We start from the raw sequence: 23,188 nt of genomic DNA on the forward strand, positions 1-23,188 counted from the left end.
CTGGATGTCTTCTTTGCAGAAATGTCTGTTCATGTCCTCTGCCCATTTCTTGATTGGGTTATTTGTTCTTTGGGTGTTGAGTTTGCTAAGCTCTTTATAGATTTTGGATACTAGCCCTTTATCGGATATGTCATTTTCAAATATCTTCTCCCATTCTGTCAGTTATCTTTTGGTTTGGTTAACTGTTTCCTTTGCTGTGCAAAAGCTTTTGATCTTGATGAAATCCCAATAGTTCATTTTTGCCCTTGCTTTCCTTACCTTTGGTGACGTTCCCAGGAAGAAGTTGCTGCGGCTGAGGTTAAAGAGGTTGTTGCCTGTGTTTTCCTCAAGGATTTTGATGGATTCCTTTCTCACATTGAAGTCCTTCATCCATTTGGAGTCTATTTTCGTGTGTGGTGTAAGGAAATGGTCCAATTTCATTTTTCTGCATGTGGCTGTCCAACTTTCCCAATACCATTTGTTGAAGAGACTTTCTTTTTTCCATTAGACTTTCTTTCCTGCTTTGTCAAAGATTAGTTGACCATAGAGTTGAGGGTCTATTTCTGGGCTTTCTATTCTGTTCCATTGATCTATATGTCTGTTTTTGTGCCAGTACTATATTGTCTTGATGATGACAGCTTTGTAATAGAGCTTAAAGTCCGGAATTGTGATGCCACTAACTTTGGCTTTCTTTTTCAATATTCCTTTGGCTATTCGAGGTCTTTTCTGGTTCCATATAAATTGTAGGATTATTTGTTACATTTCTTTGAAAAAAAAAATAAATGGGATTTTGATAGGGATTGCATTAAATGTGTAGATTGCTTTAGGTAGCATGGACATTTCCACAATATTTATTCTTCCAATCCAGGAGCATAGAACATTTTTCCATTTCCTTGTGTCTTCCTCAATTTCTTTCATGAGTACTTTATAGCTTTCTGAGTGTAGATTCTTTGCCTCTTTGGTTAGGTTTATTCCTAGGTATCTTATGGTTTTGGGTGCAACTGTAAATGAGATTGAGTCCTCAATTTCTCTTTCTTCTGTCTTGTTGGTGTAGAGAAATGCAACTGATTTCTGTGCATTGATTTGATATCCTGACACTTTACTGAATTCCTGTACAAGTTCTAGCAGTTTTGGAGTGGAGTCTTTTGGATTTTCCACATATCGTATCATATCATCTACAAAGAGTGATAGTTTGGCTACTTCTTTGCTGATTTGGAAGCCTTTAATTTCTTTTTGTTGTCTGATTCCTGAGGCTAGGACTTCTATTACTATGTTGAATAGCAGTGGTGATATGGACATCCCTGCTGTGTTCCTGACCTTAGTGGAAAAGCTTTCAGTTTTTCTCCATTGAGAATATTTTCAGTGGGTTTTTCATAGATGGCTTTAATAATATTGAGGTAAGTGCCCTCTGTCCCTAAACTTTGAAGAGTTTTTATTAGGAAGGGATGCTGTACTTTGTCAAATGCCTTTTCAGCATCTATTGAGAGTATCATATGGTTCTTGTTCTTTTTTTTATTAATGTATTGTATCACATTGATTGATTTGCAGATGTTGAACCATCCTTGCAGCCCTGGAATAAATCCCACTTGGTTGTGGTGAATAATCTTGTTAATGTACTATTGGATTCTATTGGCTAGTATTTTGGTGAGAATATTCGCATCTGTGTTCATCAAGGATACTGGTCTATAATTATCTTATTTGATGGGATCCTTGTCTGGTTTTGGGATCGAGGTGATGCTGGCCTCATAAAATGAGTTTGGAAGTTTTCCTTCCATTTCTATTTTTTGGAAGTTTCAGGAGAATAGGTATTAAGTCTTCTTTAAATGTTTGGTAGAATTCCCCTGGGAAGCCGTCTGGCCCTGAGCTTTTGTTTGTTTGGAGATTTTTGATGACTGTTTCAATCTCCTCCCTGGTTATAGGTCTCTTCAGGTTTTCTATTTCTTCCTGGTTCAGTTGTGGTAGTTTATATGTCTCTAGAAATGCATCCATTTCTTCCAGACTGTCAAATTTGTTGGCACAGAGTTGTTCATAATATGTTCTTATAATTGTATTTCTTTGGTGTTGGTTGTAATCTCTCCTCTTCCATTTATGATTTTATTTATTTGGGTTCTTTCTCTTTTCTTTTTGATAAGTCTGGCCAGGGATTTATCAATTTTATTAATTCTTCCAAAGAACCAGCTCCTAGTTTCGTTGATTTGTTCTTTTGTTTTTTTGGTTTCTACTGCACTGATTTCTGCTCTGATCTTTATTATTTCTCTTCTCCTGCTGGGTTTAGGCTTTCTTTGTTGTTCTTTCTCTAGCTCCTTTAGGTATAGGGTTGTGTATTTGAGACCTTTCTTGTTTCTTTTTTTTTTTTTTTTAAGATTTTATTTATTTATTTGACAGAGAGAGATCACAAGTAGGCAGAGAGGCAGGCAGAGAGAGGAGGAAGCAGGCTCCCCGCTGAGCAGAGAGCCCGACGCGGGACTCGATCCCAGGACCCTGAGATCATGACCTGAGCCAAAGGCAGCGGCTTAACCCACTGAGCCACCCAGGCGCCCGAGACCTTTCTTGTTTCTTGAGAAAGGCTTGTACTGCTATATATTTTCCTCTCAGGACTGACTGTCTTTGCTGTGTCCCACAGATTTTGAACCGTTGTGTTCTCATTATCATTTGTTTCCATGAATTTTTTCAATTCTCCTTTAATTTCTTGGTTGACCCATTCATTCTTTAGAAGGATGCTGTTTAGTCTCCATGTATTTGGGTTCTTTCCAAATTTCCTCTTGTGATTGAGTTCTAGCTTCAGAGCACTGTGGTCTGAAAATATGCAGGGAATGATCCCAATCTTTTGATACTGGTTGAGACCTGATTTGTGACCCAGGATGTGATGTCTTCTGGAGAATGTTCCAATGCACTAGAGAAGAATGTGTATTCTGTTGCTTTGGGATGAAATGTTCTGAATATATCTGTGATGTCCATCTGGTCCAGTGTGTCATTTAAGGTCTTTATTTCCTTGTTGATCTTTTGCTTGGATGATCTGTCCATTTCAGTGAGGGGAGTGTTAAAGTCCCCTATTATTGTATTATTGTTGATGTGTTTCTTTGATTTTGTTATTAATTGGTTTATATAGTTGGCTGCTCCCATGTTAGGGGCATAGATCTTTAAAATTGTTAGATCTTCTTGTTGGACAGCCCCTTTGAGTATGATATAGTGTCCTTCCTCATCTCTTATTATAATCTTTGGCTTAAAATCTAACTGATCTAAGGATTGCCACCCCAGCCTTCTTCTGATGTCCATTAGCATGGTAAATTGTTTTCCACCTCCTCACTTTAAATGTGGAGGTGTCTTCAAGTCTAAAATGATTTTCTTGTAGGCAGCACATTGATGGGTTTTGCTTTTTTTATCCATTTTGATACCCGTGTCTTTTGATTGGAGCATTTAGCCCATTAACATTCAGGGTAACTATTGAGAGATATGAGTTTAGTGCCATTGTATTGCCTGTAAGGTGACTATTACTGTATATTATCTGCTCCTTTCTGATCTACTACTTTAAGGGTCTCTTTTTGCTTAGAGGACCCCTTTCGATATTTCCTATAGAGCTGGTTTGGTATTTGCAAGTTCTTTCAGTTTTTGTTTGTCCTGGAAGCTTTTTATCTCTCTTTCTATTTACAACGACAGCCTAGCTGGATACAGTATTCTTGGCTGCATGTTATTCTCGTTTAGTGCTCTGAATATATCATGACAGTTCTTTCTGTGGATAAGTCCGTGGATAAGTCCGCTGCCAATCTAATATTTTTACCATTGTATGTTACAGACTTTTCAGGATTTTCTTTTTGTCGCTAAGACTTGTAAATTTTACTATTACGTTACTATTCTTACTGATTTTGAGGGGGGTTCTCTGCACCTCCTGGATTTTGATGCTTGTTCCCTTTGACATGATAGGGAAATTCTCTACAATAATTCTCTCCAATATACCTTCTGCTCCCCTATTTCTTCTTCTTCTGGAATCCCAATTATTCTAATGTTGTTTTGTCTTATGGTGTCACTTATCTCTCGAATTCTCCCCTCGTGGTCTAGTATTTGTCTGTCTCTCTTTTGCTCAGCTTCTTTATTCTCTGTCATTTGGTCTTCTAGATCACTAATTCTTTTTTCTGCCTCATTTATTCTAGCAGTAAGAGCCTCCATTTTTTAATGCACCTCATTAATAGCTTATTTCAACTTGGTTAGATTTTAGTTCTTTTATTTCTCCAGGAAGGGCTTTTATCTCTCCAGAGAGGGTTTCACTAATATCGTCCATACCTTTTTTGAGCCCAGCTAGACCCTTGAGAATCATCATTCTGAACTCTAGATCTGACATATTACCAATGTCTGTATTGATTAGGTCCCTAGCCTTCAGTATTGCCTCTTGTTCTTTTTTTTGTGGTGAGCTTTTCCACCTTGTCATTTTGTCCAGATAAGAATATATGAAGGAGCAAATAAAATACTGAAAGGGTGGCAAAGACCCCAGGAAAATGCGCTTTAACCAAATCAGAAGAGTCCCCAAATCATGCAGGGGTGGGGTAGAAAGGGTATAAAAAGAAGTTCAGGAAAAAAAATTAAAAAAAACAAACAAACAAAAAATGTATTAAAAAATAAAAAATATATGTATTAGATTGGTGACTAGAACAGGGTCGCCCACTTAATTTTGGGAGTATTTTGGTCTCTTAGAAGAAACTACCTCCCAAAATCTTAAAGAATGAAAAACATAAATAAGAGTAAACACAATGAAGAGATGGAATATGCCTATAAAGATGAAAAAAAATTTTTTTTTTTAATTTCCTAAAAAGGAGTTGATAAAGTAAGTTGGTTGGGAGAATCAAGAAAAAGTGGTCAGATTTTGCTTGGGCTGAAGAGTAGAACAACCCCAGAGCTAGATTTAGGGTATAAAGTTAGATACAATGAAGGATAAAATATGACTATATAATAATAATATAATGAAGGTTCAAAAAAGATTATTATAATATTTTAAAATAATGAAGGTTCAAAAAAGATTATTCTTACTTTTTTTTAATGAAAGGTATTAGGATAAACTAGTTTAAAAACGTTAAAAGATGAGAGGATAAAAGTTAAAAAAAATTAGAAGAAAAAAATTAAATTAAAAAATTTTAAAATTAACTGCAAGAACAAAGAATCATGGGGAGAAAGCCATGAATTCCATGTTTTGCTTTCTCCTCTGGAATTCCACTGTTCTCCTTGGTAAGTGAACTTTCCAGCCAGAAATCCACTGGCTGGATTTCTTATTGATCTTCTGGGGGAGGGGCCTGTGGTAGAGATTCTCAAGTGTCTTTGCCCCAAGCGGAATTGCACCGCCCTTACCAGGGGCCAGGCTAAGTAATCCACTCGGGTTCGCTTTCAGGAGCTTTTGTTCCCTGAACGCTTTCTGGAGAGTTCCGGAGGACGGGAATGAAAAAGGTGGCCTCCCAGTCTCCAGCCCGAAAGAGCCCAGAGCTTGGGGCCCCACTCCTCAGTGTGCCCTCAGAGAAAAGCGCTCAATCACTCCCGTCTCCCTGGCCTCTGGCCATGCTCCGAGCTCACCCAGCTGGTGCCTGGGTCAAGGTAACCCCGAGCTGAGAGCTCACTCCTTGGCTCTGTCTCTGTAGCCGACTTCCCTGCTCTAATACCTGCGAGCTTTGCGACACTCAGACACCCCCGATCCTTCTGTGACCATGTGGGACCTGGGGCCATGCTGACCCCGTGTGGGCTTCACTCCGGTTTAGCCTCTGGAGCTATGTCCTTCAGTGGAGCAGACTTCTAAAAGTTCCAATATTTTGGTCTGTTGCTTGGCCGCTTGCCAGAAGCTGGCACCTCCCCCCACGGTCTATCTTCCCATTGCTTTGGATTCACTTCTCCATCATCCTACCTTTCAGAAAGTGATCGATTTTCTGTTTCTAGAATTGTTGCTCTTCTTGTCTTTGGTCTTCTGTTGGATTTGTAGGTGTTCGCAATGAATTGATAAGCTATCTAGCTGATCTTCTGCTACCTGGAGTCTTAGCCTGCTACTTCTCTGCCATCTTGACCAGTACCAGAAGTCTACATCTTTAATAAGCTTCCTAAATGCCTCTAATGTACACTGTTATTCTTTCTAAAAAAACAAAAAACAAAAAAAAACACAGCATTCTTGGGGCACCTGGGCGGCTCAGTGGGTTAGGCCTCTGCCTTCGGCTCAGGTCATGATCTCAGGGTCCTGGGATTGAGCCCCGCATTGGGCTCTCTGCTCAGTGGGGAGCCTGCTTCCCCCTCTCTCTCTACCTGCTGCTCTGCCTGCTTGTGATCTTTGTCAAATAAACAAATAAAATCTTAAAAAAAAAAAAAAGAACACAATTCATGCCATTCTATTAGAAATTTAAAATTTCTATGTACTTTTCAATTTTCTATGACGATTCAAAAACATACAAGTGGCTTAATTGTGCTACAGTCTGATTACTTATTTACATATTTGTGGGGTTCTTTTTAAGATTTAGGAAAATTATTTTGTTCATTTGTTTTTTCATCTTTATTGAATTATAATTGACAAATTAAACTGTAAGACATTTACAGTGTACATCTTGAATATGTGATATATGTTGTGAAAGAATTACTCTCATCTAATTAACACATCTATCACCTACATATATATATATACACACATATATATGTGTGTGTGTGTGTGTGTGTGTGTGTGTATGTATATATATATATATATATATATATATATATAAGCATTTAAGTTCTATTCTAGCAAATTTTAATTATATAATGTTAACTGAAATCACCATGTTATATATAAGGTCCGCAGTTCTTATAGCCAAAAATTTATGCCCTTTTGTGATATTTTAAATATTTCTTCACCTAGATTTGGAAAGAATGATGTTTTCACCTATTCCCTTATGACTTACCTTGGGAAAAACTTTTACTGAGTTGAATGAAAGATTTAAGTTTCAAGGGCTATACTGGATCCCTTATCTTACTATTTCCAAGAAAACAGGCCTATCTTCCAACTCCTGATTTGTATATTATCAGTAAGACATTCTTCTTTTGACAAGGGAGTAGGATTTACAATAAAACCATCAGTTTAGTATGTAAGTACATTTTTATCATCTTTCCTTTCACTTTCCTTAAGTTTATTATAAAGAAATTACTTAAAGAAAAACAATGTTGAGACTCTCGAAGACAATTAGCCTAGAGTTTGGCTTTTTGATTTTCAAGAAAATGAATTATACCATCCCTTTCTCTTAATTTGAGACACATTACTATTAGAACATTCCATGCCATTGTTTTTGCGTCATTATTGAAAGCAGAAGTGGAGGGACGCCTGAGTGACTCAGTCAATTAAGTGGCTGCCTTCAGCTCAGGTCATGATCCCAGAGTCCTGGGATTGAGTCCTGCATTGGGCTCTCTACTCAGTGGGGATCGTGCTTCTCCCTATCCCTCTGCTTGTGGTCTCTCTCTCTCTCTCTCAAATAAGTAAATAAATCTTTTTTTTTTTTTTTTTTTAAATAGAAGCGGAAACACAGTGATGTGGCAGCCAGAGTTCTCTAAAACTTTCAAAAGGAACCTCTCCAATTTGATGTTCTTTATATACTGCCATTCCAGTAGTGCAGTAAGCCCCTTGTACTGAGCCCTTTAGACACACCAGGCATTTTGAGCTTTTTACATTTGTTAACTTATTTAGTTTGATAACAAACTCAGATGATAGATACTATTAATATCTCCATTTTTAATATGGGGAAACTGAGGCATAGAGAAATTAATAACTTGCCCAAGGTCACACAGATACTACGTGATGAGCCAGTAGTAAATTCAGTTTTATTCATCAAGAGATGTAGTCCAGTTGTTAGTATAAAACTGCTAAGGTTTCTATAAAACACACCCTTCTCATGTGCTTCCTACTCTCCTTAGCCAGGTTTTATAGTATGCTGACACCCCACACAGTGGTTCCTATTTTCTTATTTGCTTCCTTTCCTGAACAGTGAGCACTCTGAGGACATAATGTAGCTGCAGTGATGCAAAGCATCTGATATAGGGTAGGCTTTGAATATTTATGAGATGAATGAGCATTATGTCCCTCAGCTAATAAAGTGTGTAAACTGAAGTCAAATCCAGGGTCATACAATTACAGCTTGGCTTTCAACCTGCAGTTAGATCTTGATGTGGAATCCAGCTATTCGGCTCAATTCTTAGTTGTGTGACAGTGGACAAGTTGTTTAACTTTTCTAATGCTCTTCCTTTTGCTTATAGACTTATTGAGAGAATTTAAAGGAACATAAAGTGCTTAACATGGTAGCACACAGGACTCAATGATTATTGTTATGGCTGATATACCACTTCTTTATTTCTTTCCTTTTATTTTAATTTCAGTGTTGTTAACACAAAGTTTCAGGTGTTCAATATAGGGATTCAACAATTCCATATATTATTCAGTGCTCATACACTTCCTTTTCTTGATGAGGGAAAATTACTTTGCAACTAAAAAGGATAAATTTGTCTTTTCTAAAATTTCTCAGTATAGCACTGCCTTGATTATGATAAATAGACTCTTACTAGTACCATTTATTATAGCCTTCAAATGTAATTTTGTATTTATTCCACCTGTGCCTTCTACAGGTAGAATAAAAGCCTCCTCACCCCAACTATTTTTTAGCATTTGCTGCCACATTTCTAAATTTAGTCTCTTTACAGATTTTATTACTGAGCATCTACTAAATAAATGCCAAGCACTTCTGCATTTTGTTTCTGCTACCTCTGTTCTAAGTAAAACTCCCAAGTCTGCTTTTCTTTCTGAGCTCTCTCCCTTAAAGAATTTGTATACTCTTACTATCAACTATCTCTTCTATTCAACTGATCAAGTCTATATTCCCAGTTTAATATTTCCTTTCATCCAGCTCACTTCCTGAACATTACCCAACAAGCTTAAAACTGAAGTCCTCACCTTTTCCAGAAAGCAAATGCACCTCCTGACATTCCCATTTGTTAGTGTTATCTGTTTTCCAATTACCCAGGCCTATAAAGTTTTAATTCCTCTCTCTCCTGTGCTTCCCTAAATCAAGAAGTCAAATCCTACCTGTTCTTTTGCAATAGAAAATAGCTACCCATTCTTTTTTTAATTAACATATAATGTATTGTTTGTTTCAGGGTGATTCACCAGTCTTACACAATTCACAGCGCTCACCACAGCACATACCCTCCCCAGTGTCTATCCCCCAGCCGCCCCCTCCCTCTCACCCTGCTCCCCTCCCAGAACCCTCAGTTTGTTTCCTGAGATTAAGAGTCTCTTATGGTTTGTCTCCCTCTCTGGTTTCATCTTGTTTCATTTTTCCCTCCTTCCCCTATGATCCTCTGTCTTGTTTCTCAAAATCCTCAAATCAGTTGAGACCATATGATAATTGTCTCTGATTGTCTTATTTCATTTAGCATAATAGCCTCTAGTTCCATACACATTGTTGCAAATGGCAAGATTTCAGTTTTTTTGATGGCTGCATAATATTTATGTGTGTGTGTGTGTGTGTGTATGTAGGTGTGTGTGTATCCATCCATCCCACATCTTCTTTATCCATTCATCTGTTGAAGGACATCTAAGCTCTTTCCATAGTCTGGCCTTTGTGGACATTGCTGCTATAAACATTTGAATGCACGTGCCCCTTCGGATCATTACATTTGTATCTTTGGGGTAAATACCCAGTAGTGCAATTGCTGGGTTATAGGGTAGCTCAATTTTCAATTTTTTGAGGAACCTCCATACTGTTTTCCAGAGTGGCTGCACTAGCTTGCATTCCCACCAACAGTGTAGGAGGGTTCCCCCTTCTCTGCATCCTCGCCAACACCTGTCATTTCCTGACTTATCAGTTTGAGCCATTCTAACCAGTGTGACATGGCATCTCACTGTGGTTTTGATTTGTATTTCCCTGATGCTGTGTAATGTTCAGCACTTTTTCATGTGTCTGTTGGCCATTTGGATGTCTTCTTTGCAGAAATGCCTGTTCATGTCTTCTGCCCATTTCTTGATTGGGTTATTTGTTCTTTGGATGTTGAGTTTGATAAGTTCTTTATATATTTTGGATACTAGCCCTTTATCTGATATGTCATTTGCAAATATCTTCTCCCATTCTGTCAGTTGTCTTTTGGGTTTTTTGACTGTTTCCTTTGCTGTGCAAAAGCTTTTGATCTTGTTGAAGTCTCAATAGTTCGTTTTTGCCCTTGATTCCCTTGCCTTTGGCGATGTTTCTAGGAAGAAGTTGTTGTGGCTGAGGTTCAAGAGGTTGCTGCCTGTGTTCTCCTCAAGGATTTTGATGGATTCCTGTCTTACATTGAAGTCTTTCATCCATTTGGAGTCTATTTTTGTGTGCGGTGTAAGGAATAGCTATCCATTCTTAACATTCCCAGTACCCACCCCCAACTCCCCTCATATCCTTATCATTTCACACCTTGAGTTTTGCCTCAACTTCCTAGGCACTGTCCTTGAATTTACACCTTTTTCCTCCTATCCATCCTGCTCAACACATTCACACAAGTACTCCTAGGAATGCTGAGGTTACTCAGCCAGTTAAGCATCTGACTCTTGATTTTGGTTCAAGCAGTGATGGCAGTGAGAAGTCTGGTTCTCTCCCTCTTTCCTGCCCCACCCCACATGTCCATATTCATGGATGCTGTGCGCTTTCTTTCTCTCTCTCAAATAAATCAATCTTGAAGAAAAAAAGAAGTGTATTCCTAAAATAGTAACTTTTTTTAAAACATTACTTCTGATATCAATAAACTTTTACTTGTTTTTAAATATTTTATTTATTTATTTGACAGAGAAAGAGATCACAAGTAGGCAGAGCAGCAGGTGGGGGGGGTGGGAAGCAGGATCCCCACTGAGCAGAGAGCCCAATGCGGGGCTCCATCCCATTACCCTGAGATCATGACTTGAGCTGAAGGCAGAGGCTTAACCCACTGAGCCACCCAGGTGCCCCAATAAACTTTTATTAAGGCAAGATTCCTCCACAGTCTTGACCCAGACTATATCTAGCACTACACCCTTACAAACTATCCTGTCTAGCCAAACTACTACTTGTAAGCTTCTCAGACTTGCCTTTATTCAAGATGCACCCTCTCTTAGCTTGTTATGAAAATTCCAGTTATGAAAACTGTGTTCTTTCAAATAAATGATGGACACTTTGAGGGCCAAATTATTTCTTATACTCTATACCTTTACCTATAAATGTTACTTAATAGTAAGAGCCCCAAAAATATTTGTTTCTAAATATTTTCTCATTGTATTTAAGTATATACATGCTTATTATTTTTTATCAAATAATGTAAAATGCATAAAATATCATTACAAGTTTTAGTGAGTAACTATCACTTAGGGGATTTCATATGTTCCCTTTCCTATGTTTTTGTGTTTTATGTCTAAAACAAATCATGGACTGAAAACTTGTTTCATTTTCTTTATAAGCAACAATAAAAACTCAAAGTCATTAGTTCCTTCCAAGATGGCAAAAAGAGAAACACACTTGAACTAGAACTCAAGCAACATCTCTGCTATATATTCCATCTGTCCTGTTAAAACTTCTTTGAGGCTCAGTATTTATTAAAGATTGAATTTATCAATTTCTGGCATTTCTCCTGCTCTAAAATGTTGTTAAATATATAGAACAAAGGCAAAAGAAAAAACTAAAGATGGTTAGATAACTCATAAAAGAGCTTAGGGTTTCATTTGTTTGCACTCTTACTCACTAAAAGCAAAACCACCAAATTGCTGATTTCTCACATATCATAATAAAATCACAAACACAAGGCTCACTGAATTAATGTGTACAAGCAGACATGCTTATTTGTAGTTAACATCACGTTGCATGCAAAAGCGAAACACAATGGAAATGCATGAAAATTAGTGGGTATGTATGCACAGATTACATTTTTTAGTGCTTTATGAATCATCCACGAATGCTTGGAAGTGAGTGTTAAGTGCTATTATGAAGCCAGATGACAAGATTTTTTTTTTCCTACCAGTTTTCTCAATTCCCACTTGAATCGCTTTGGCTGGCTCTGTTATGCCTTGGAAATGATGTCAATACAATTCTGAGTCTGCTGCTAGGGAGTACAAAACATTATAGGTCCTATATAAACAATGTTGTTGTTTTTTAATCTTTCTTTTTTATTTGACAATTGTTTTTTTTTTGCTCTATTCTATTTCTTTTTTAAGATTAGATGACCAGAGTCTGATAATATTAACCTGCATTGACTCTCAATAGGACAACCAATCAAAAATATAAGAATTCAAACTATATTTTTGCTTTACAGATGCCAAATAACTAGTAAGCCTAAGTTCATACTTGTGTTTCTGATATATAATGCTTATGTAACTCTGGACCTAAACCAGTGTAATTTCCAATAAAAATTCCTTCCTAACCTTAGTTTCTTACAAAAACAAAATTTTAAGTAGCTTTTGATTACCTTGAAGCTGGATATAGAAGTATTTTTTTTTGCACTTTTAAGAGTCTGATTGACCCATTTAATAATAATTTCATCATTTACTTTTTCACCTTCTCCAAGATCTGATAATACATTCAATGTGTACCTGTAATAGAAAAGATGTATATTTGAGAGTGAAAGGGATGAAATTTGCTCTCACATCATTTATATCAATATTTAGATAAATATTTAAATATTTTGGCTCTAAAAAATATTTCTAATATTAGGTATTTGCACTTAGTCACAGTCACAGTCCAAAGTTGCAAAGCTCAGTAATCAAAAACAAAAACTATATATGGTGTTTTACAAAAACAACTCCTTACAAAGCAGTGTTTTACAAAAACAACTCCTTACAAATACAAAGGTATTAATAAAAGTGATTGATTCTAGAGATTGACCCACTTTTCAACAAAATATATTATCAATGGTAAATCATTTACAAACATTTTACATTGTAAATTTTTCCATTTATTATTCTCAAAAACTGCTAAACATTTAGTTCATATGACTTACTGAAGGAAATAGTATTGCTGTAAACGTATCAGCTTTTACCTTCTCATCAGCTGCCATACCAATGCCAGAGTAAGTGTTGACTTCCCTTCATTTAGGTCCTGCCCAGCAATGCCAACCAAGGAGAATTTAGCTGTATTCTTCCCAAGTTCCACTGCATAGTTACAGTTTTCAATCTATAAATAATAAGTAAACATTCTGATATAAAAACATGTTTTTAAAAATATATCTCTTGATTACACCAGCTCTGTTCAGTCACTTGAAAAATAACTGAGGATACCTTCTATTTATATGACAGAGTATCATTTCATAATAACACTGAAATTAAGGAAATAATTATTATTCCCATTTTATAATTATTCCCTTTTTTTTTTTTTTAAAGATTTTATTCATTCATTTGACAGACAGAGACTACAAGTAGGCAGAGAGAGAGGAGGAAGCAGGCTCTCTGAGGAGCAGAGAGCCCGATGCGGGGCTCCATCCCAGGACCCTGAGATCATGACCTGAGCCGAAGGCAGAGGCCTTAACCCACTGAGCCACCCAGGCGCCCCTAATTATTCCCTTTTTATAGCTGAAGATATCAAAGCACTGAACAGTTAACCTAGACAGAGAAACAACTGGCTAAAAAGTTTTAAGATCTTACTCTTAAAGTTGATTGTCCAAGATTACATAGTTTATTTGTGACAAAGCTGTGACTAAAAACCTAGGTTTCCTACATTCCATTAATAGAGTTAAAAGAAAAGATGAATACCCAACTTTTGTAGCAACATGGACGGGACTGGAAGAGATTATGCTGAGTGAAATAAGTCAAGCAGAGAGAGTCAATTATCATATGGTTTCACGTATTTGTGGAGCATAACAAATAGCATGGAGGACATGGGGAGTTAGAGAGGAGAAGGGAGTTGGGGGAAATTGGAAGGGGAGGTGAATCATGAGAGACTATGGACTCTGAAAAACAATCTGAGGGGTTTGAAGTGGCGGGGGTGGTGGGAGGTTGGGGTACCAGGTGGTGGGTATTATAGAGGGCACGGATTGCATGGAGCACTGGGTGTGGTGAAAAAATAATGAATACTGTTATGCTGAAAATAAATAAAAAATAAATTTTAAAAAAAGGCAAAAAAATACAGTTTTGTTTAAATTTAAAATTAAGGAATAAAGAAATTGTTTCATTAAGAATCTAAAACTTCATCTCCCATTTCTCCATTCAGATACTACTCATCTTCCAAAATTTAGCTGTTAACCCTCATTCTTCAACAAAGTCTTATTAACCCTAACTATACCAGCTGATAAAAATCTATCCCTTATTGAACTTCCAACAGTGTTTATATTGTAATGCTTATGTACCACATTCTACTTAGCAATCCATGTACTTTCTTTTGTCAACCACAGGACAGGCTCCTTTAAAAAAAAAAAAAAGATTTTATTTATATATTTGTCAGAGAGAGACAGAGAGAACAACCACAAGTAGGGAGAGTGGCAGGCAGAGAGAGAAACAGGCCCCTCACTGAGCAAGGAGCCAGATGTGGGATTCAGTCCCAGGACCCTGGGATCATGACCTGAGCCACAGACAGACGCTTAACCAACTGAGTCACGCAGCATCCCTAGACAGCCTCCATTTAAAGGGCAAAACCTACAACATGTACATCTATATCATATTCTTCTCCACCCCCTGACCAGAACCCATCACAGTGCCCTGCCTACAGTAAGAATCTTACAAATGACCACCGAGTAAATTATTTACTTACCTACTTCTTTCTGGGGTTATAAGTTCAGTTAAGTCTTTTCTCTAGCAAATTTTTTGTCTATTCAGTCTATATAGATGTTTATTATCTCCAGTTTTTTATCTCAGGGTTATATGTGTATGTGTCTGTGTGTGTGTGTGTTGTGTGTAAATTCTTAGGTATTAGAATCCTTTTCTCCAGTGAAATTGTAGGCTCTCATAATCTTATAACACCACCAGTAGTAAAAAGTGCTTACTAAATATTTTTTGGAATAAACATTTAATTAAGAAAAACAGTATAAACAGTGTAGCTGTTTTCTTCTGATTTTCTTTCCCAAGTTAGTTATGATTTCATTACAAAACAATTCAATATGAGATACATAGATACATTTTTTTTTTCCTAAGAAGGTATTTCTAGGAAAGGTGAGAAAGGGAGCAGACAATAACAGAATTTGCAAAAATAAATGGGTATTGTTCCTTGAAAAAGAAAATCCAAATTTCCAAAGATAAGTTTGTTACAAATAAAAATTCACAAAAGATCCTTTGGTCCTGCTATAGCATCTGCCTGGTTCTCTCAATAAGTTTAATAAAATCTTTGGTAGGCATACATTTTTTCAAAATATAAGGAAACAATATTTTAAAATTCTTTTTCCTAGTAATTATATTAAATTATGGATTTATTTAGCCTATTAAAAATATATGCCATAGAAATGCACAGAATTGAAAAACAACCAAATAGATACCCAGTTTATAGAAAATAGCATCAAAGTTCAGATTATGTAACAATGTGAACAGAAGAGAGAAAATCCAGGATATTTTCCACTGACACCTGTTTCAATGGCAGAATTTTCTACCAAATGTAATAATAATCATTTTCATGCAAAATGTGTTTCCATGAAGGGCCGTCTATTTTATAGTTAGTTAGACCAAAATTCCTAAGAGGAATGATGGTGAGAAGGGTGCTCAGGGTTACTAGAAGTCTAAGATGTGGGAATGACCAGCAACAAAAGGGTCCCTAGAAATTGATGCTCATATAAGGAAAAAGAGGTGTTCTGTTTTTTTATTAACATATAATGTATTATTTGTGTGAGGGGTACAGGTCTGTGAATCATCAGGCTTACACATTTCACAGCACTCACCATAGCACATACCCTTCCCAATGTCCATAACCCAGGCACCCTATCCTTATCCCCCCACCTCCCAGGTGTTCTATTTTTTTGGCAACAGTTGATTCCAAATTTGGCAAAACTTCTAAGATCTAGAGAGGTACCAAACTAGAGAAAGAATAAGAAACTCAGTTCTAGAGATAAGTCATGTTTATGGTACTACTTAACACTCTAAAAATGGATCTGCTCACTGAGGATGTAAATATAGAAAGTTAAGAGCCGTGGGCCAAGAACTGAGCCTTGCAAATTCTAGAGTTGTCAGGCTAAAAAATGAGGACTAGGTAAGAATAAAGATAAGAATAAACACAAAGGAAGTAAGAAAAAATTGGAGAATGCAGTTTCATAGAGTTAATGGGAGAAATGATTATCAAGTACTTCAAATGCTTTGGGAAAAGTGAAGTTTGCATCATTTGGAAAATGAGAAAAATTACATGAAAGGATACAGGCTTCCAAGTGAAAAGAAATACTGGAGAAATAATGAAGAAAGACTATTTAAGTGGTGCAGCTTTATGAACTTTACAAATGAAGCAAAGTGATGTCTACTGATGAGTGCCCAAAGTCCATAAAATAATCCTCCGTGATCCTTTGTCATGAAAGTACTGCTTCATTTTTTAAACACCTTGAATTTATTACAGGCCTTATGTTTCATTCTATAAGCAGCTGGTATTTGTTGAAAGGAAGCATTTTACATATGATTCACTTGTGACATCTCATAATTAAGATTCCAGATAAAATAAGTAGTTTAATTTTTGTTTCCCTGTTACATTTTGCATCTGCTTACTCCTAAAGGAACTAGAAAAAGAACATAGCCCATAGTTAGTAGAAGGAAGGAAGGAAAATAATAAAGATCAAAGCAGAAATAAGTGAATAAGAGGCTTAAAAAAATAATAGAAAAGATTAAAAGAAACCAAGAGTCGGTCTTTGAAAAGGAAACAAAATTGATAAACCTTTATCCAGACTCATCAAGAAACAGTCCTCAAGAGTCCTTGAGAGAGGAAGCAAATAAAAAGAGTCCTTGAGAGAGGACTCAAGTAAAATCAGAAATAAAAGAGAAGTAATGACTGTACATCACAGAAAGACAAAGGATTGTAAGAGACTACTACATAAATTATATGCCAACACATTAGACAACCTAGAAAAAATGGATAAATTCCTAAAAACATACAATCTTCTAAAACTGAATTGGGAAAAAATCTGAACAGACCAGTAAGTAGTAATTAAATTAAATCAGTGATCAAAAATCCCCCAACACTTGAAGTAATGAACACTAGGTGTTGTATGCAACCAGTCAATCACTAAATTGTACCTCTGAAACTAATAATACAGTATATGTTAAATTGCATTTAAATTTTTAAAATTTTTTAAATATCCCAACAAACACAAGTCCAGGACCAGATGGACTCACAGGTAAATTCTACCAAACATTTAAAGAAAAAAGGAGGGAAAGTAGGAAGGGAGGGAGGGAGGAAGAGTTAGTACCTTTTCTTCCCAAACTATTCCAAAAAATAGAAAAGACAAGAACAAGTATTGGTAAGGGTGTGGAGAAAAAGGAATGTTGTGCGCTGTTGGTGGGAATGTAAGTTGGTGTAGCCACTGTGGAAAACATTATGGAAGTTCTTCAAAATATTAAAAATAAAAAACTACATAATCCAGTAATTCCAGTACTGGTATTTACCCAAAGAAGATGGAAACACCAATTCAAAAAGATCCCTGCACTCCTATGTTTATTGCAACATTATTTACAATAGCCAAGATACAGAAGCAAACCAGTGTCCATTGATAGACAAATGGATAAAGAAGATGTGTGATGTGATACACACACACACACACACACACACATACACACATACACAATGGGGTATTACTCAGCCATAAAAAAGAATGAGATCTTGCCATTTGTGACAATATGGATACTCTAGAGAGTATTATGCTAAGAGAAATAAGTCAGCCAGAGAAGGAAAACCATATGATTTCACATGTATGTGGAATCTAAAAAACAAAACAAGTGAGCAAAAAAAGAGGCAGAAACAGACCCCTGAATACAGAGAACTGGTGGTTGCAGAGGGGAGGACGGGAGAATGGATAAAATGGATTAAAGACAGTAGGAGATACAGGCTTCCAGTTTCGAATCACCATCATTCATCTGCAAGATAGTTTCCCACCAACTGTAATCAAGTCACTGCTCTGCTCAAAAATGTTTCATGGCTTCCCATTACTTTTAGTTTAAAATGCAAGCTCTTTAATCTGACAGTCAGGGTTCTCAACATCTGGCTCCAATTGAAATTTTAGGGTTCATACTTACTTCTTCCTATTGGAATCCTCTGTTACAGCCAACATATTCCCCCCAATTCCCAGAAATGCATTTTATATGTCCCCATCACTATCCCTTTTCCTGATCCTCAGCCTCCCCTCTAGCCTCCTTTCTTTTTTTTTTTTTTTTTAAGATTTTATTTATTTATTTAACAGAGCGAAATCACAAGTAGACGGAGAGGCAGGCAGAGAGAGAGGGAAGCAGGCTCCCCGCTGAGCAGAGAGCCCGATGCGGGACTCAATCCCAGGACCCTGAGATCATGACCTGAGCCGAAGGCAGCGGCTTAACCCACTGAGCCACCCAGGCGCCCCTCTAGCCTCCTTTCTGAAACCCTTATTCCAATACCACCTCCTGCATGAACCTCTCAAAATAAATGCAAACTGTGGCCTCTTCTTCCTTAGAACTCATAATACTTGCTTCTATATATGTTGCACTATATTACAGTTGTTTGTACACACATCTAATTTGTTTAGGCTTCTTGAAGACCAACTCCATGCTTTGTACTATTTTATATTCTGCATTGCACCGTACAGATAGTAGGTAATCAGTAAATGTCTGTTGAAAGATATTAACAAATAACCAGTAAAGATTTGGCAAGTTCTGGGGATTATAATTCAGGAAAGAGATATGATGCACCTCCAAGAAAATTAAGTGCAACTTGTTAAAGACAAAAGCAGTTACATAAAGCGAACTGTCTTCATCTTTCCAAACATTTATTAAAGCATGTTTATAAAAGGGCTCTTAAGGGGCACCTGGGTGGGTGGCTCAGTGGGTTAAGCTGCTGCCTTCAGTTCAGATCATGATCTCAGGGTCCTGGGATCGAGTCCCGCATCGGGCTCTCTGCTCAGCAGGGAGTCTGCTTCTCCCTCTCTCTCTGCCTACTTGTGATTTTCTCTCTGTCAAATAAATAAATAAATAAAATCTTTAAAAGGGCTCTTAAGCTTAACACATTTTGGTTTAAATCAGAATCATGGGAACAGCCACATGTTACTAAGCTTTATGAAACTCCAAATCCTTGGTTTCATATTAGAACAATAACAACATATCCTTGGTGATTATCTCATTCACCTTCTTCATGTTCCCTCCAAGAGCAGGATAAGGAGGTTTGTTGACCTGGCTCCAGTCGACAGGCACACGGATCATTTCATAAAGCTGAAAGACCACTAAAGCATCTGCAAGGTCACTAAAACAAGAAGAAAAGATGATAAAGGGGGAGGAAATTTTATTAAGCACAATGAAGGTAGGCTTAGGTCTTCAAAAACACAACACGGTCATTTAATGCTTTAAAAATGACAAAAACAAGGGTGCCTAGGTGGCTCACTTAGTTAAATGGCCAACTTGTAATTTAGGCTCAGGTCATAATTTCATGGGTCATGAGATCAAGCCCCATGTCTGGCTCCATGCTCAGCAGGGAATCTGCTTGAGCTTCTCTCCCTCTGCCCCTCCCCAACTCGCTCGCGTGCGCGTGCTCTCTTGCTCTCTAAAATTAATCTTAAAAAAACAAAATGGATCGGGGCGCCTGGGTGGCTCAGTGGGTTGAGCCGCTGCCTTCGGCTCGGGTCGTGATCTCAGGGTCCTGGGATCGAGTCCCGCATCGGGCTCTCTGCTTGGCAGGGAGCCTGCTTCCTCCTCTCTCTCTCTGCCTGCCTCTCTGTCTACCTGTGATCTCTGTCTGTCAAATAAATAAATAAAGTCTTAAAAAAAAAAAAAAAAACAAAACAAAATGGATCATTTGACTCAGAACTTCTTTTTTTGTTCTTTTCTCAATTTTTAATTTTAAAGTCTAGCTAGGTAACATACAGTGTAATGTTGGTCTCAGGAGCAGAATTCAATGGTCGACCCAGAATTCTAATCTAGGAATCTCTCCAAAAATTTTAATATATGTTTACAAAAATAATAAGTACAAAGACATTCATTGCCACATTATTCATTAATTTGGAAGCAAATTAAATGCCTGGCAGTAGGGAGCTGCTGAATAAACTCTCTATACCATGGACTCCTGGTCCATAGTAAGAAATAAAGTCTATCTCTATGTACTAACATGAAAAGTTTTATAAGATTACATTTTAAAAAGCAAGTGGCAGAACACAGCATACAGTTTACTATATATAAAACTCATTTTCAAAATTGAGAGTATTTAAGTACCTATATGTGCTATGGACTGTTAATAGCAATACCTCTGGGCAGGAAAAAAAGGATTATGGGAGATGTAAGCGAAGTATTATCATGTTTTAATTCATTCTACATAGTCACATATTTCCTGAAACTTGTTCAGTGAGAATACATTCATGTATTACTTATGTATTGTGATTTTTAAAACTTTTAAAAATATACAAAATCACAATAGCTACAAAGTAGGCAGCTGTTCATGTTAAATAATGAGGATTATGAGGAAGGAATTTATGAGCAAGTTGGCGTTACTGAAGTAAGAATAGTTCTACTTTGGATTCAGAAAAACACATTCTTCTGAGATGCTCAAAGTATATCCATTGAGTCTGTTTTCAATTCTGTATGCTAAGGACATAAAGCAACAGCAATTGGTTTTTTTAAATTGTTGACTCTATGATGTATTTTGTCGTTTTTCTCTCTCAACAGCTTGTTCACCAAGTTTTTTTGCTAAGATTCATATGAAAGTTACTTTGCAACTCTGGATGTACACCCTATGGCAATGAAGGGGACTGGATGGACCCTGTGCTGAGTGATGGAAAGATAACATCTATTATGAAGGCAATTAAGAACTAACTTGGTTATGTATAAAAGCACATGGAGAGTTTCATATAAAAAAGTTACTAAAGGATTTGTATCTGCTCTGAATTTTTCTTTTTTACTTTAAGTGAATTCACTTTTACTTCTATTTGATGAGCTATTACTCATGTTTTGCAAATAGGAAAACTGAAGCCCAGAGAGTTGAAATGATTTCCAGAGAATTCAAGATGTATTCCTGAACCAACCAGTCATAGAAAAATTCTAGGACTAACAGTTCTTCAAATATATTAAATAACTTGTATGGGGAGAGAATTTTCATTTAAAATCAATCTAAATTATGCTAATGCTTTGGTTTGCTTTAGATCTGGTGTACTGCAGGAGAGTGGTTAAAATAACTTAGGGTTTAGGAATATGATCCAGACACAAATTCATGGACACATGGTTCTGGTGCCAACTAGACCTCTGGCCACTATTTTTCTGTATATGACAGTTCTCTTGAGGGTTATGTTAACTTTTGAGAATTTTCTGAATTCTCTTTTCCAAAATAGAATTACATGTGCCTAGAAGTCCTATGCTAGTACTTCAGGACTTTGAGTAAAAAATGTTGTCAATTCTCTCCTCCACTGTCAACCAAGGAGGACTCTGGAGATCATGACATTTATGAGAAAGTTACCATGGGTCTTACTCAACAAATCTTAGTCCCCTAGTATGAAATTTACTTTGTAATTTAAAAAGAAATTTACTTTGAAAATTACGCGCTTGTGTAAAAAAAAAAAAAAAAGGCAAGTATATTAAGTCACTAAGATTAAAAATAAGTCTTCTCACTATTCTCCATCCGACTAACCAGGGTGCATACAGTTTGGTATTCATCCCTTCCAGGTTCTTAAAAACTCCATATACAAATGTGTGTATACTCAATTTGTCTGCAAGAAAGAAGTTTAATCCCAACATTTTTTTATGCTATAAATGCTTATATTAAGAAGAGTTCAAATAAACAACTTACCATTACACTACAAGGAACTAGAAAAAGAAACTCTTCCAAAATTTAGTAGAGGAAAGAAATAATAAAGATCAGAAATAAATAAAATAGAGACCAGAATAAATAATAACATAACACTGAGTATAATGACCAGTTTTTCCAAAACAAATAAATAAACAATATTAGCAATGCTTTGTATACACTCAATTTCAAAATAAAAATGGAATCATACAAGACCTATTCTTCTTCTTTTTAAAAAAGATTTCTTTATTTTAGAGAGGGGGGTGCAGGGATGGGGGTGACAGAGGGAGAGAGAATCTTAAGCAGACTCCCCACTCAGTGTGGAGCCCCACACAGAGCTCGATCTCACAACCCCAAAATCACAACCCCTGAGATCACAACCTGAGCTGAAAGCAAGAGTCAGGCGCTTCACTGACTGTCCTACCCAGATGTCCCTGACATATTGTTCTTTTCTCTCAAATATGCATTCTTTTACATTATTCTATAAAGATCTTATCCCTCTCCTCATCATCTATCTGTACCCCCAGTATATGATTCCTTTACTGCCTTCCTACTATAATAAAAATTCTAGTCTAAATGATATTTATCTCTGCCATCTAGCCGGAATTTACACACTTTTAAAGGATTCATCAAATATTAGTCCATCACATCAAAGCCAGTTACCATAAGGTAGTACTGGTTGTAGATTTTTTTGGAAATATTTTATTTATTTATTTGAGAGAGAGAGCATGAGAGGGGAGAAGGTCAGAGGGAGAAGCAGACTCCCCATGGAACTGGGAGCCCAGTTCGGGACTTGATTCTGGGACTCCGGATCATGACCTGAGCCGAAGGCAGTCGTTTAACCAACTGAGCCAACCAGGAGCCCTGGTTTTAGATTTTTTTTTTAATTTTTAATCTTTAAAAAATATTTTATTGGGGGCACCTGGGTGGCTCAGTGGGTTAAGCCGCTGCCTTCGGCTCAGGTCATGATCTCAGGGTTCTGGAATCGAGTCCCACATCGGGCTCTCTGTTCAGCAGGGAGCCTGTTTCCTCTTCTCTCTCTCTCTGCCTACCGTGATCTCTCTCTGTCAAATAAATAAATAAAATCTTTAAAAAATATATTTTATTTATGTAAGAGAGAATGAGCACAAGTCAGAGGGAAACGGAGAGGGAGAAGCAGACTCCCCACTGAACAAGGAGCCCAAAGCAGGGCTCGATCCCATGACCTTGAGATCATGACCTGAGCCAAAGGCAGATGCTTAACGGCTAAGCCACCCCAGCGCTCTAGTTTTAGATTTTTAACAAGACTTTGAATATACACCAAGAAGCAGAAATTACTATATCATAAATCTTCAATTAGCCAATGA

At 36.9% G+C, this 23,188-nt stretch overlaps 1 protein-coding gene and 1 long non-coding RNA gene across 7 annotated transcripts in view; one reads left to right on the forward strand and one right to left on the reverse strand.

Moving 5' to 3' along the window:
* Positions 1-21,467, forward strand: part of LOC132012170 (uncharacterized) — a 30,607-nt gene extending 9,140 nt beyond the window's left edge. The window contains exon 3 of the long non-coding RNA XR_009402543.1: positions 20,732-21,467. This is a non-coding gene — a long non-coding RNA (uncharacterized LOC132012170). The remainder of the gene's footprint in view (positions 1-20,731) is intronic.
* Positions 1-23,188, reverse strand: part of PLS1 (plastin 1) — a 117,444-nt gene that overhangs the window by 5,528 nt on the left and 88,728 nt on the right. For 5 of the 6 annotated variants that reach the window (XM_059391809.1, XM_059391808.1, XM_059391807.1 and 2 more), the window contains 3 exons: positions 19,205-19,319; positions 12,982-13,115; positions 12,412-12,535 (listed from right to left, as the gene is read on the reverse strand). In XM_059391809.1, coding sequence (XP_059247792.1) covers positions 12,412-12,535; positions 12,982-13,115; positions 19,205-19,319 — 373 coding nt within the window. Of the gene's footprint in view, positions 1-11,768; positions 12,049-12,411; positions 12,536-12,981; positions 13,116-19,204; positions 19,320-23,188 lie in introns of those variants that run through there. The other variant, XM_059391811.1, reaches the window with a different exon arrangement.

This window comes from Mustela nigripes, chromosome 2 (assembly GCF_022355385.1).
Source record: "Mustela nigripes isolate SB6536 chromosome 2, MUSNIG.SB6536, whole genome shotgun sequence".
Classification (NCBI taxonomy): Eukaryota; Metazoa; Chordata; class Mammalia; order Carnivora; family Mustelidae; genus Mustela; species Mustela nigripes.